General features: G+C 50.1%; 1 protein-coding gene across 7 annotated transcripts in view; it reads left to right on the top strand.

Annotated features, from left to right (window-relative positions):
* The window catches only part of BICRA (BRD4 interacting chromatin remodeling complex associated protein), a 75619-nt gene that overhangs the window by 39024 nt on the left and 20970 nt on the right, over positions 1–15625 (top strand). For 4 of the 7 annotated variants that reach the window (XM_061388824.1, XM_061388828.1, XM_061388823.1 and 1 more), the window contains 4 exons: positions 901–12724; positions 14596–14641; positions 14739–14781; positions 14885–14960. In XM_061388824.1, the coding sequence (XP_061244808.1) occupies positions 14768–14781; positions 14885–14960 (90 nt within the window). In that variant the 5' untranslated portion in view covers positions 901–12724; positions 14596–14641; positions 14739–14767. The remainder of the gene's footprint in view (positions 1–900; positions 12725–14595; positions 14642–14738; positions 14782–14884; positions 14961–15625) is intronic. The other 3 variants (XM_061388825.1, XM_061388822.1, XM_061388827.1) reach the window with 2 other exon arrangements.

The raw sequence follows: 15625 nt of genomic DNA on the forward strand, positions 1-15625 counted from the left end.
GCCATGTCCTAGAAGGCAGTCCAAGGTTTCCACCGAATCTGGGTTCAAATCCCAGCACTTGCTGTTACCACTGGATAGCTTTTAGTTTGTGTGTGTTCAGCTGCAAGTAACAGTTGATCTGATGAGCGATGGTGGGAATATTCCTCTCGTTTTTTTTTTAACCCATTTTTAATTTATTTTGATTCCCTGGTGGCTCAGACGGTAAAGCATCTGCCCGCAATGTGAAAGACCCGGGTTCGATCCCTGGGTCGGGAAGATCCCCTGGAGAAGGAAATGGCAACCCACTCCAGTACTCTTGCCTAGAAAAAAATGGTTTATTTTTTTAACCCATTTTTAACTTATTTTTATAACATTCTTTTTATTTAACTGCCACCAGGTCTTAGTTGAGGCACGTGGGATCTTGGTTGCATCATGCAGGACTTTTCATCCGGACTCTCTAGCAGTGGCTCTCGAGTTTCTGTAGTTGTGTGTGGGCTTAGTTGCTCTGCAGCGTTTGGGATCTTAGTTCCCTGACCAGGGATTGAACCCACGTCCCAGTGCCAGGCAGATTTTTAACCACTGGACCATCAGGGAAATCCCTAACCCAGTTTTTAATATTTGCCTTTTTGAATGATCAGGACATTGGCTGAAAAACCAAGTAATATTTCTGAAAAATTTGCAGCAGAATGTCTTCCTCCCATTTGTCCCCATCTGCAGGTCCCCCATCCTCGTTTTTACTAGAGAATCAGGCCCATGAAGGACATCTCTGGGTAAAGAGTAAATGTGTTATAATCTTGATACTTATTTCCCTATATGGTCAATTCTTGTTCCCTCGTGCTGTTTTTGTAAATTCATCTACCTGCTGCAATTTCTTTGGAAGCCCCAAATCAGCACTCACAATGCTTTCCTGATTGTTTGCAGACACGTGCAGAGCAGATGAAAGTCTTGAGTTGTCCGCGTGTACCTGTTCCCAGCTGAGATAGACCGTGGCGACTCTGTCTTCTTGTTTCAGCTCTTCCTTCGCAGGCAAGTGGCTTTTTCTTGGCCTGGTTAGTGCCACGTTTTTCACATTTGGGGGCTCTTTGTTGGTAATTCATTTCATTGAAATGCCCCAAGCATCGCGCTCAAGTGTTGGCTTGTGGTCCTCAGCTCCAGAAGTCTGTGATGTGTCTCAGATGAGCTTCGTTCAGGTGCGAGTTCCAGGGCCGCTGGTTATCAGTTCAGTGCGAATGAATCAGCAGTATATATTAGATCAGGTGTCTTTAAACAGAAACACTCGTAAAAACAAGGTTATGTATTGATCGGTCGATGAAAATGTTGGGACCAGAGGCTCATAAGAACCTGTATTTCTCTCCGGAGCAATAGTTCCTTGTTCTCGAATTCAGTGTTTGTGGCAACTCTGTAGAACGTAACTACGACAAATAACAAGAATTGATTGTGTAGGCTTTATTATTTTAACACACTAGTTGTGCTTCACTGGGATACAAATTAGATATAATAAAATGTACAAATCTTACCTGCACTGCTTGATGAATTTTGGCAAATATTACCTCGGAAACCATAACCCAGATCTAGCTATAGACCATCTGTGTCATCCCAGATTTCCTTGTGGATCTTCCTGGTCAGTACTTAGCCCGCTCCCCTTCATCCCACCCCCTTGAGGCAACTAGACCCCGATCTTTTTCCTGTCAGTTTCACTAGAACTAGACTTAAAGAGGATCACACAGTGGGTCGTCTTTTGTGCTTGGCTTCCTTTGCTTAGCATGGTGGATTTGAAATTCATCTATGACCTTGCCTGTATCAGTAGTTTATTCTCTTTCGTTAATAAGCTATATTCCGTTGCGTGGTTATAACACAGTTTGTTTATCCAGCTACCAGTCAACAGGCATCTGTGCTGTTTCCAATTTGGGGCTTTTGTTAATAAGGCTGCTAGGAAAATTTTTGTACAAATGTTTTTGTAGACATACTTTTTACATCCATTTAGTCAATGCCTTGGACTGGAATTGCTGGGTTATAGACTAAGTGTTTAATCTTAGTTAATCAATGCTTTTAATTCTCTTCTGGAGCAAGACATCTAGTGGAAGGCCTTTCCAGGGATATTTGGCAGCCCAGTACTGCCAGGCCACTGGGTCTGTCTCTGATTTGCTTGACCTTTGTCCCTCAGGAGTGCAAAATGGCTGCGCTAGCACCGGCCATTATCACCATGCTTCACATCATCCTTTCAAGCAGGAAGGAGTAGGGGCAGGAGTAGGAGTAGGAATAGTAGCCTTCCTAATATAAGGCTTTTTTTTAATTCAAATGTAAAACTCTTTCCCATGTCCATACTTAGCTGCAAACGAGGCTGTGAAAGGAAGTTTCTGGCAACGGGACAAAAGACTTGCACTCATTGTGAGTCATTCTCTTGGGAAGGTACATTGCTGAATGGAACCAAGTTCAAGTTCTGTTTACCAAGCTGTCAGACTGAGACTGGCTGTTGCATCCTCCTGAGCCTCGGAGAGGACCCTGTGAGGCCACTTTGTCAGGGGCCTGGACACTGGCCCGAAACTGGTGGCTTGTGTTCTATATGAGAGCAAGAGCCCCAGGAGGAGAACTAAAGACACCCAAGCTTCTAGAGCAGTGGTTCTGGGACCAGCAGCATCAGCATCACGTGGGAGCTTGTTAGAAATGCAGATTTTCAGTCCCCCGCCCCTAACCTGCAGGTTCTGAAATCCATTTCTTAAAAAACAATTTCACTTATTTATTTGGCCTTGCTGGGTCTTCACCGCTGCGTGGGTTTCCTCTAGTTGCGGAGAGCAGGGGCTGCTCTCCAGGTGTGGTGCACCGGCTTCTCACTGTGGCGGCGTCTCTCGTCACAGAACTCAGGCTTAATTGCTCCGAGACCCGTGGGGCCTTCCCGGATCAGGGATCGAACCTGTGTCTCCTGCATTGGGATTCTTTACCACTGAGCCACCAGGGAAGCCCCTCTGAAATGCATTCTTTATTTTAAAAGCCTTCCAGGTGGTTCTGGTGCCTGCCCACCTTTAGGAACAAGTGGTCTAAACCATGTGTGGATGCTGTAGGGGCTTTTGTTTCCCCTTCACTTCTCTTAGCTCCATTTTGTCCTGAACTTGAAGCCTTCTCTTGTTGCCTGATGCCCTGGGTGACCCTGTGTCCTGTCAAGGTAATCACTGCTTGTGTTCCCTTCACAACCACCCCCTGCCCCATTGCCCGTTCCATTCCTTCTGAGTTTCCTCTTGTTTTTTATACACTAGTATTAAGAGAAAAAAAGCAAAAACCTTTTCAGATGCCTGATTTTCTTGGCAGGCCTGCAGCTATATAGCTGCATTTAGAACAGTGGTGAACAGCGAAAGGAAAAAGAAAGCATGTACAAAACACTTCTAGTGTGTAACTACCTGTGTAAACGAGGCTTTTAGGAGCTAGACACCAGTCGCTTTATGAGCAATCCAAGTTTTATAGGGCACGCTTTTATGTTGTTAAACTCATTCGGTGATTTGAGAACTCTAAAGGTCACTGAAAATAAAGCTGGTGTCGACTTTAATTGCTCTCCAAATAGCTTTCTTTCTCTCCCCCCAAAAGGGTGGGAGTAGGTGAGGAATTAACATTTCCCCTCCCTGTTTTTCTTTTCTGGCTTTGAAATTGACACGGCATGCCCGCGGCTACATATCTGGGGCCCAGTTTACTCTTACTAGGTCTTTGCACGGAATTGCAAAAGGTCTCTTCTGGGAGGGCGCAGTCCCTAAGAGTCTCCCTTGAGTGAATTAGGATAAGTGAGTCTTTTCTCCAAGTGTGGATGTAGCTCTTCTCTGAGTCTCACTGCTGTGAGCAGATTTCTGCTGGATTTCAGGCCCCACTTGTACCCATACTGGATTCCTTTGTGCAGTGAACAACCTGTGCAACTGTACGTGGTGGTTGGTGCATATGTATCCTGTGCCTAGCGCAGATGACAAGCATGTATCTTACAACAAGTTAGAATAACAGACATTTATTCTCACAGTTCTGGAGGGCAGATGTTCAAAATCAAGGTATTGGCATGCTCTCTCTGAAGGCCCTGGGGAAGAATCCTTTGTCTTTTCCTATTTCTGGTGGCTCTGGGTGGTCTGGGTCTTGAGGCTGCATCACTCTAATCTCTACATCCACGTTCATGTGACATTCTCTTTTTGTATCTTCTGTCTGTTAAAAGGTCATTGGTTGGGAATTCCCTGATGAGTCGGTGATGAGGACTCTGTGCTTCCACAGCAGGGGCCACAGGTTCAGTCCCTGGTCAGGGAACTGAGATCCTGAATGCTGCGTGACGTGGCCAAAAATAGTCTTTGGCTGTTGGATTCAGGGCTTATAGATAATTTAGGATGATCTCATCTTGAGATCCTTAACTGATTACAGAGCCTTTTCTTCCCAAATCAAGAAGGCCACCTTCACAGATTTGGGGTCGTGGACATATCTTTTTAGGGGGACCACCATGCAGTGCACTACAGATGTCTTAGAAATGCATCCTAAGGAATTCTCTGGTGGTTCAGTGGTTAGGACTCTTGCTGCTGAGGGCCTGGGTTCCATCCCAGGTCGGGGAACTAAAACATCTTACAAGCCGTGTGGCATGGTCAGAAAAAAAAAAAAAAAGCATCCTAAGAGCATGACTTCTCGCATCGTGGTATGTTGAGTCCACCGTGGAATGCCCGTTGGGGAATCACTCCGTCTGTGTATGTGGCCCAGGTGTGGGGAAAGTGCTGTGATTTCTGTGTGGTGTTTCAGGAAAGTGTCGGGGAAGAGCACCTGAGTGGGCGCCTGGAGGAAGGTGGGGGCCTAGGAAGACATTGCAGGAAGTACACCCATGGCAGGGTAGGTAGGGGATGGCCAGCCAGGCAGCCACCACTGTGTAGTTCCCACGATCTCGGGAGCCTGTCAGCCTGGATTCAAATCCCAGCTCTGCCAGCCTGCTACCTGGGCGATCCTTGGGCAGGTTACCTAGTCCTTTTCGCAGCCTCAGTTTCCTCAGCTGTGAAATGGGTGCAAGGACACTGGAACCTGCTGTGTCGGATTGTTGTTGAGGCTGCAGTGAGGTGAGATGAAGCACTGAGAACAGCACCTGGCCTGTGGTGAACCCTGGGCAAACCTTGGTCATGGTGACGAAGAGGACGACAGAGCAGGAAGTGGTGGTGACCAAGGGCAGAGGGCACAGACCTGCACCACCTCAAACGCCTGAACTGCCAGCCTCCAGCCAGCTGAGCAAGTTTCCTTAGCGGTGAGATGGGGGCTGGCATGCGTGAGCAGAGGCCAGTGAGACCCTAGCCAGTAGTAGGAGGCGGGTTGGCATCTTTACCTGTGGCCTTGCCTCTGTGAAGGTATATCTCTGTCCACAGCTGTATCTCAGCACCCAGCCCGGACCAGGAATACAGGAGGTGCTGAGTGACACTTGCCCATCAGCGGGTGAATGGCTGGATGCACAGTGGTGATATTTAAAATTCATGACAAGCAGCATGGATACCAGTCAGGCAGTGTCCAGCATGGTGCCAAGGGAGGGACCTGCAGGCTCCCTGCTGTGCTGGGCCATGGGGGTATCTCAGGTGGTTCTGAGCAGCCAGGTGAGGTTCTGGGGGTTGGGGCAGCGTTTAGTTACCAACCAGTAAGGAAGTACATAAATATTTTAGAAACAGCAGCCAGTTGTTACCCTGCATGTTAAAGCAGGCTGGTTGGATGGACAGATGGAAAGAGAGACAATGAGACTTAGATCTGGGCAGGAATAGTGGTCTTTTAAAGGAGGAGATAGAGTGGAGAGATTTGGGAGGCGGAATGGGTAAGACTTGGGTGAGTCAGAGGTATGAGGTCATGGCTGTTCCTTTATCTCTAGAGAGGGCTGTATCAGTTAGCTGCTGCCACGAAACAAACAACCCCCAACCTCTAGAGATTGTTAGGGAGAAGGCAATGGCACCCCACTCCAGTACTCTTGCTTGGAAAATCCCATGGTTGGAGGAGCTTGGTAGGCTGCAGTCCATGGGGTCGCTAAGAGTCGGACACGACTGAGCGACTTCACGTTCACTTTTAACTTTCATGCATTGGAGGAGGAAATGGCAACCCACTCCAGTGTTCTTGCCTGGAGAATCCCAGGGACGGCGGGACCTGGTGGGCTGCCGTCTATGGGGTTGCACAGAGTCGGACACGACTGAAGCGACTTAGCAGCAGCAGCAGCAGTGCTGTTTAACAAATTATCCCAAAGCTTAAGGGAAAAATTGTATTGTGCCCATGAGTTTTATGCACCAGGAATTTGACATAGTGAGTCTCTGCTCCAAGATGTCTAAGTTCTTAGCTGAGAAGACCTAAAGGCTAGGGGCTGAAGGCTCCTTCACATACATGCTTAGCACCTGGGCTGGGATGACTGGAAAATACGACTGTCAACCAGAACACCTACTTGTGGTCTCTCTGTGCGCCTAGCTTAGGCCTTCGCATAGCATGGCCTCCCCAAAGCGGCCAGAATTCCATTAAGGTGGCTTAGGGCATCTAGGGTAAATGTCCTGATAGACACAGCAGAGACTGAACTGGCTTTAAGAAGTCACATAGTGGCGCTTCTGTTTCACTGTCCTGGTTGAAGTAGTCACAAACTTTGCTTAATTCAAGGGGACTAACACTGTGGAAGATTATGGGGGATTGGAGACATTACTGCAGCCATCTTTGAAAAACACGATATGCCACAGTAGGTCAAAACAAAACCATGATCCTAATGGTTGGAAGTTGGCCTGGGCACCTCGTTACTTCTCTCTTACTTCGCTGTGGTCACCTGTAGGTCAGCTAGGTGGTTCTGCTTCGACAGCTTGGCTGCCTGTGAACTGGAATGATGGCGGTGATGGCATTTGTCTCTTGTCCTCCAGAAGGCAGACCTGGACTTCTTTACATGTCAGCTGGGCAAAGAATAGGCTCAGAAACACACACTGTCACTTCCGCTACATCCTTTTGGCCAAGGGCAAGTCAAAAGGCCAACCCAAGTTCAAGGGTTGGTTAATAGACTCCATCTCTTGATAGGAGGCCCTGGCAAGACCAGGAGGAGAAAAGTTTCTGGCTGCTTTTGCAGTCAACCACAGTAGTCTTTTTTTTTTTTTTTTCAGATCCCCTTATCAGCCCTCTCCCATTTTGCTGGGCGTCTCTTCTCAGTGGATTCAGAGTACAGTTTGACTCATGGAAGGCTGCGAGAGTCTTTGTGATGGGTTGCAAAGATACCTAGAAGTACTAACTCATTTGTGTCAGATTGTGTTTGCAAACAATGGAATCTTAATAGTGGCTTAAACTGTAAAGATTAAGACGTCTAGAGGCAGGCAAGCCTTGAGGAGTTTTTAAAAACCTAGTCTTTTTCTCTCATCAGTTATTCTCTATAGGTAGGCTTATCAGCCTCAGGTTTATTGCCTCATGGCAGCAAAATGGCTGCCACAGCTCCAGTCTTCTCAACTATATTCAAAATGAGAAATGACTTTCTCCCTAGAGAAGCTCTATCTTTATATTCTGGAAGAAAACCTTTCTCAAATTCTGTCTTCCCCTAAAGACTCATTGAGCAGAACCCAATTCTATACACTTTGCTTACTTATTTGCAAAACTGTGACTACTCTGGCTGCAAGGAAGCCTTGGAAAGTGAATGTCTGATAAAGGGATAGCAGCTGTTTTGGCCACAACCTACAATAGGAAATATGTACACACACACACATAATTGAAACCAGTGTCCATGGAAACCCTGTGTGATACCCTTTAATATTTTCTATTCTATCCCAAGCCATTTGCTCCTATACTCTTTAACTTAAAAGCAATCCCTGGTCACAACCTGCTAATTGGATTTCACAACCCTCAAAGGCGTGACCCGTAGTTTGAAAAAGACTGACTCAGAACAGCCTTTGTTTACATCTTGGAGTAGGCAAGTGTTACCCTGAGATTGGGCTTCCGTAAGCAAGACAAGGAGAGCTGGGGAAATGGTGTTTGGAAAAGCAACAGCTAGACTTTGCCATATCCTCTTCTCTGCCTATCACTTCCCATCAGCAAATGATAGGGTTCCACTGACTTTCTTTTTTATGACTTGCAAATAACCTGAGGGTTAGTAGCATTCCTATCGGGAAATTAAAATAAGCCTGTTTATGGAGCTTCACGGGGACTTTGAATTCTGTGTCCTGCTCAGCACCCTGGCTGCAGCACAACTCCTGATGACAACGCAAAACTCCGAAGGCATTCCAAGTGCCGGAGGAATTCACACGATTTTCTGGAAGGACACTTTGTCATTGTTGCGTCATGGCTGTTCTCTTGAGCTGGTTGTGGTTTTGCAGGCCTAGCTTCTCATGCTTTTTATAGCCCGATGCTGGAGAATGAGGTTCTTCGGAATCACAGGGCCTGGGTTCAGAGACTGGTCCCAGTCTCTGGGACTGGGGGCAAGTGTCCTGGCCCCTGTAAGCCTCAGTTTCCTGCACTGTGAAATGGGAAACATTCCTCCCGTCTCCCTGGAGACTGGGAGGAGTCGATATGGAGTTAGCACAGGGCCTGATACTGAGGAAGCACTGGGGTAAGGGGGTGCTGTTCCAAGATGTATCAGTCAGCTTCGACTGAGTGATGTGCAGTAACAAGTGAGCCCCAGATCTCAGTGGCTGACAGCAGCAAATGCTCCTCTCTCGCTCATATGTCCAAGCTTCGAGGGTTGGCTGTGGCCCTATCCATGTGTCCACATCATGCTGGGACTTGAGTGGAACCATACAATGGCTTTTCAAGCTTCTGCTCTGGAGGGGTGGAAGACGTCCTCTCGTGCGAATATTTTGGGTTTGCAGCTTTGCATGCTGATTGTGTGTCCCCTGCCCTAGTCCCCCGATCTTTTTTTTTTCAAAAGCTTTTTGAGTATGTGTGTGACATTGGGCATCCAGTGTCATCCCTGGTTGAGAACCACTAAGCATCATCTTCCCCAAGGTCAAGGGCTGGAGGATCTCATTGCTCATTACAGGATCCTCAGTTCTCCCCAACACAGAATGGACAATGAATAAATGCCCTTTTCACCAGGCTGCTCTTCGAACGAATGAGTGGGTTTGTTTTAACCCTCCCTGCAAATTCATTCATTCATCCCACAAATACGTAGTGTGCTCCTTCCATGTGCCGTGTCACGTGTGGATTCTGAGCATTCCACAAGGAACAAAACAGACAAAAATCCCTGTAGTTGGAGGGTTGACATTTTCGTAGGGGAGACTGACAGTAAACAGTCAGAGACTCACATGATTTGTGATGCTCAAGTATTTTCAAAGTAAAAATTTTTCATTGTGGACAATTGCAAATGTGCACAAAGCAGAGAGGACAGTAAAACTTGAACCGCACCAACCAATGCTTTACCAATCTTTGGTTTTCCACCACTCTGACAGACCAGCCCTGTCCAAGGGGGTTTCCTGCCACCATGGGAATGTTCTAGATCTGTGCTGTTCCACGTGGTAGCCACCAGCCACGTGTGGCAGTTGAGCCCACGAAATGTGGCAGGGGTGACCACGAACTCGGTGTTTTAATTTCCTTTACACTTTTAATGTGAATCTGTTTTATTGAAAACTTTCATATTCCTGGTTGTCCCCTCTTTTTCCCATCCTTTTATTGTGGTTAAAACACACATAACAAAACTGACCATCGCAGCCATACCTAAGTGTACAGATCAGCGACCTTAAGTGCGTGTGCATGGTGGTGCAACCATCACCCCCACCCTTCTCTCAAACTTGCTGTATCTTGCAGGACTGAAACGGGATACCCACTAAACAACAATTCCTCGTTTCTCTCCACCCCACCCCCCAACCCCTGGCAAACTGCATTCTCCTTCCTGTCTCTCCATCACGAGTGGAATAAGATGGTACCCTTGTTTTTTTGTCACTGGCTGACGTCACTCGGCACAGAGTCATCCATGCCACCCCTTCAGCCTTTCCTCCCTGAATGATAATTCTGTTGTAAACAGATACCGGGATTGGCTTAGCCATTCATCTGTTGACGGACACCTGGGTTGTTGTACCTCTTGGCTCTTGCGAATCATGAACAGGGCTGCGTAAATATGCCCTTCCAGACCCCACTTTCAATTCTTTTGTGTTATATATATCCAGAAGTGAGCTTGCTGGGTCATATGCTAATTCTATTTTTAATTTTTTGAGGAACCACCAAAGTGTTTTCCACAGCAGCTGCATCATTTTACGTTCCCACCAACAGGGCGCAAGGGTTCCAGTTTCTCCAAGTCCTCAGCCACACTTGTTAATTTTTGAATTTTTGCTGCTGCTGCTGCTAAGTCGCGTTAGTCTTGTCCGACTCTGTGCAACCCCATAGACAGTAGCCCACCAGGCTCCTCCGTCCCTGGGATTCTCCAGGCAAAAATACTGGAGTGGGTTGCCATTTAACAGGAGTGAGGCAGCATCTATGGTTTCGATAGCATTGCCCTAATGTTTGGTGGTGGCGATCATCTTTTCGCGTGCTTATGGCTATTTGTATGTCATCTTGGGACAAATACCTACTCCAGTCCTTTGCCATAATTTCATTTCAGCAGCTTGAACTTAAATGGACATAGCCGCGCGTGGCTAAGTGGGTACTGTTTTGACCCACATAGGACAATATGCCTCTGAACTCACACAGCTGCGTTATTCTGAACTTAAGTCACAGTTGTTCTGTCATGTCACTTCTACGTATTTTAGGATGTATTTCTGAAAGGTAAAGACTCTAAATGAAAAAAAAAGAATATGATGCCATTGTTACATACCTAGAATCCATTCCTTCTTTCCTTTCCTTCTTTCCTTCGCTGGGTCTTCATTGCTGCCAGGGGGCTACTCTAGTTGCGGTGTGTGGGCTTCTCATTGTGTAGCATGGGCTCTAGAGAAGGCTGTAGTACTGAGTTGCAGCTTGCAGTCTCTAGAGCCCAGGCTCAGTAGTCGCAGGGGTATGCTGGGTTTTCCTGGATCGGAGATCGAACCCACATCTCCTGCATTGGCCAGCGGGTTCTTTACCACTGAGCCATCAGGGAAGCCCTGAGCTATAAATGTTTAAACCCCCATATAACTGACGCCCCATCACAGTGAGGATCTGTCCTCTCCCCGGAAAGCCCCCCTCACCCATTGAGCAGCTGTCACCATCAAAATGAAAACGCAGGGATGACAGATTCTCACAGCCTGGTGCCTCCTGCTGGACATTCACCCGCAGGTCCCACTTGGAGAGCTCCGTTCAGGAAACACCCGCCTCCTGGCTCTCCTTCTGGTCCAAGGTTTACAGAACTTGGGCCACACCCGAAGTTCGGGGCAGGGAGGAGGTGGGTGGGGACCCACGTGGAGCTGGCGGCTCTCACGAAGCTGCTATGGGCGCTTGGGATCACTTCCGGGCCAGGGCAGTGCCCCTGCAGCCTAGATGGGCCAGGACTCCATGTTCCAGGGTCCTGTGACAGAGGCTTTCTAGACCTTTCCGGGGGTCTGGGACTCTCCATCAAAAGGAGCAGCAGCTCCCGTCCCTCCTCTCTCTTCCATCCACTCACCCTTATCGCGTCTTTGGATCTGAACTATCCCAGGCATTCACAAAATGCTAACAAAGGCTTGTCACCCAGCTTTGTCTTATCTTGACACTGTGGCCATGTTTGCTTCACATTTTGAAGAGAAACACCACGATGAGAGGGCTGTCTGTGGGACTGTGGTTAAGGGCGGGGACTCTGCAGTCAGCCTGCCTTGGCTCAGATCCCAGCCTGGCCGCTGACCACTGGAGGCATGTGGGGGTGGCGTATGCCATTCAGAGCCTCGCCGTCCTCATCTGCAGAATGGGGCTAAGCAGAGCACCCGCCTCGTAGGGAGTCCAAGATGGTGACACAGGTGGAACACGCAGAGCACTTAAAATCAGCAGCTATCATCCCACCATCACGTCAGGTCAACCCTCGGTGTTCGTGGATTCCGTATTTGTGAATCCACCCACCCACTGACATCAATAAGCCCCCAAATCAGTATGGGGCTTTCCCAGTCACGTGCAGAGTCGTGAAGTGTTTGAGTCTCAGAGCACATCCCCCCAGTGGAGGTGGAACACGGTGACCCTCTGCCTTCTCAGTTCAGCTGTTAACAAGCATCCTCCTTAGGGCCCTGTTGTTTTGCACTTCTGTGCTTTTGGTGAGTGGTTTTGCTGTTAAACACGGCCCCTCCCGCACAGAGGTAAAAGGCCACCCAGTGCGCGTAAGCGCAGGAAGGCTGCAGTGAGCGCTGTGGAGAAAGCACGTGCGGAGATGAGCAGTTACACCTGAGTTACAGCGCTGTTGGCCACAAGCCCAGTGTGAGCGATTCACCGATTTATATTCAACAAGGCGTCTTTAAACAGAAACACACAACCAAGGCGGTGTGTTGTTGGGTTGATGAGAATGGGGCCAGAGGCTGGCAGGAAGCCTACCCTGTGTTTCCTCAGGGCGGATGGCTCAGAAGTGCTGGTGGAGCATGTCCTACGGTGTTGCGTGGTGTTGCGTGCTATTGCGTGATGTGTGCATATGTACATACGCTGTGCAGGTAGACACAGGGCAGTGTTGTCTGCACTTACCACGCGTGTGATCATGTGCAACGTTTCCTCTGGTTGTAGTCTTGGGTTTGACCTCTCCTCTCTCTGGCTACATCTTTCTCCTTTTCACTGATGGTCCCACTCACAGCTTCTCTCTCCCTCTCTCTCCACAGCTGGCCCCCGAAAGGACACTCCCCAAGTCCCCAGCTGGGGGCCCCGCGTAGACCTGGAGTGGACACCCCCTCCTTCCCTTCATGATTCGTTTGTAGCGCAGGTAACCAGCCAAGCGTCAGCTCATTCCCAGAGGGGCTGTGGTCCCCCACCTCCTCCATCCACCTGCCTGGAAGGGACAGTCCTCCTTGACTTAGCTGCAACCTTCAGCCCCACCCTTTCCAACCTGGGGCCCCGGGGTCATTTGGGCCAGCCCCCTGCCTCCTCGCCATCTACAGGCAAGGCAGGATCTCCCTCCCACATCCCCCTCTTCTCCACGTGCTCTGCAGATCTTGCCAGGTTGCTCCCTGGCCAGGCCTTGCCCACTGTGGGCTGGTTGGGAAGGGCAGGGGCTCGTCGCCCACGGAGCTGGTGACTTGGGAAGAAGGAAGCGTGGGTGGGGGTGGGGATGTGAAGCCAGAGAGGGTATGTTGTCACCAGCGCCCGGTGCAGCCAGAGTCTCGGAAGGGAAGGGCCTCTCTGGGGTCGGTGCCCAGGGCCAGCTCTGGAGGGGAGGGCGATTGGCGTGTGAGGCCCTGAAGATGGGCATTTCTGTTCTAGACTGGCCTTGTAACCTGGGGCCCGTGAAGTGTGTACGTGTGTGCATATGTGTGTGCACACGTGTAACATTTCTGGCCCACATGCGTGTTTCTGACCAGAGGGTCTTTTTGCTTTCATCAGACCCTCCAAAGCACAGTTCAGAGAAAACCCTGAACTAGCAATGCGTGATTCCTCCCGAGGCTATGTCACAGAGCCGTTGAGGTTACTGGGGGTTGGGGTGGCGATTGGGAAGTTTAGAGGATACTGTCGGAGTGACCCAGCTGAGGGCGCAAGTGAGATTTTGTGTGTTTTGAGGTGGAGGGAGGGGTAGATCCTCCTCAGTGAGTTCAGGACCACTCCTGCTCTCCCTACCAAAAAAAAAAAAAAAGAAAGAAAGTAAGAAGTCCATGGCTCTGGGCTGGGGTTGTGTGTGATTTCTCGTTGGGAGGGAAGGATGTGTGGGCAGATGGAAGGATGGATCAGTTGGATGTGTTTGGAAGACAGGAGAGATGGACCATGAGGCGGAAGTTTGGCGAGATGGGTGCTTGGAAGCCTGGTGGGATGTTTGGAGCAATGGGAGGTTGGGTGAGGGCTGGGGGTGAGTGGATGGGCAGACACAGAGAACTTGTTTTCTCGCTATAGAATGGGACACACAGCACCCTTCCCCATGGGGACTAACATTAGTGAAACGCATGGGACAGTGCCTGGCGGGCACGTGATAAGCACGGGCCAAATGTTAGCCGTCCTCATCCTCATCACTATTGACGGGCTCGGCCCAGCTCTGGCGGCTGCTCTGACGCCAAGCGCCTACCCTCCGGGTCCTTCTCCCTCTCTTTCCCTCCGTGAGAGCCGCACTGCATGTGTCTTCCACGGGGGCCCAGAAGCTGGGCCCCTTAATGCCTTCCCCCCAACCCGGTCACGTGTAGGACAAGCCCCCCCACGCCCGCTCTGGGCCAGCCCTGCCCTCAGGAGGCAGAGCACAGGCTCGGGGGGCCAGACCTCTGCTAGCTGGGAGACGGAGAGCCACAGCCTCTGCTCTTGCATTAACTCCTCTGCGAAGCTAAGGGGCGGCAAGACCCACCTCGAGGGATTCCCTGGGGATTCATCGAGTTAGCGTGTGTGAAGCACTTAGCACGGGCTCGCACATGATCAGGGCTCACTTAGTCAGGACTGACGTCATCATCGTTATCACCAGATGCTGGGGGATCAGAGGGAGGAGGAAAAGGCAGCCGTGTCTCTCTGGTCAGAGCCGCTGGTGGGGAGGGCCCTGCCTTGCACCCCCCACCCATGCCCACAGACTCCAGGGGTCTGGGCCCCCAGGGAATGGTCCTTGCGGGGAGAGTCCTGGCCTGCTGCCGCTGTCTAACCTGTCGCCCTCTTCCCGCCCCTGTCCAGTGGCGATGGATGATGAGGATGGGAGATGCTTACTAGACGTGATTTGGTGAGTAGTGGGCTTCCCGTCCCCCCCTCCCCCCTCACTCTCCCTCCCCTCCCCTGTCCCTCATCTCCTCAAGTGTCTCTCCCCTTCTCTCTTTCAGTGACCCTCAGGCCCTCAACGACTTCTTACATGGATCCGAGAAGGTGAGTGCTGGGCAGGGTGAGGCATCCCCCAGGGCAGCAGGGTGCAGGGCAGCAGGTCAAGCCCCCCCCCCACCACCACACTGAGTAGACATCTGCCTTCCAGGAGCCAGGCCCCAAGCTCACGGCGAAGAGGGAAAGAGACGGCAAATCCCTGCCCTCACGCCATACACATTTCCTGGGTAAACAAGCAACCAGTGACTAATAAAGGCAGTGGTGGAAAGCACCACGCCGGGCAGCAGAAGAAATAGCAACATCACTTTTGCACCACAAGAGAGGATCCAAAGAAAATAAATGGGAGGCGGGGGGCGAGGGCAGGGGCTCCTTTACCTGCAGTGGGCAGAGGGTGAACATTGAGGGTGAACCTGAAGGACCAAAGGGAGGCGCCCACTGTGCTCTGACCAGGGGGAGAGCGGGTGGGAAGGCGGGAAAGTCTGACCCGTTCCAGGAACAGAAAGGAGGCCAGTGGGGCCAGGAAGAAAGGTAGACTAGTAGGAGGCAGGACTGGGGTGGACAAAAATCCCTAGGTCATGCAGAGCCTAGAGGAGCTTGACTGGGGAGCTTGGACTTTATTCTGAATGTGACAGGCAGCTCCGACAGGTTATTAAGCAGCCACATGGCATATTCTATTTGCACTCCAGAGAGGCGAACAAAGCGGGGAAGAGGGGACGTCTGTTGAGCCACAAGGGGTTGTATCAGTTACCTACGGCTGTATAACAAGTTATCCTAACACGGTGTGGCTTCTAATGACTTCTAATAACATTTGTTAGAGCTCTCAGTTTCTGGGGATTGGGAATGGGCGAGCAGTCTAGCTGGGGGTCTATCTTGGAGTCTCCCCTGAGTAGCA

The sequence above is a fragment of the Bos javanicus genome, chromosome 18 (genome assembly GCF_032452875.1).
Source record: "Bos javanicus breed banteng chromosome 18, ARS-OSU_banteng_1.0, whole genome shotgun sequence".
Classification (NCBI taxonomy): domain Eukaryota; kingdom Metazoa; phylum Chordata; class Mammalia; order Artiodactyla; family Bovidae; genus Bos; species Bos javanicus.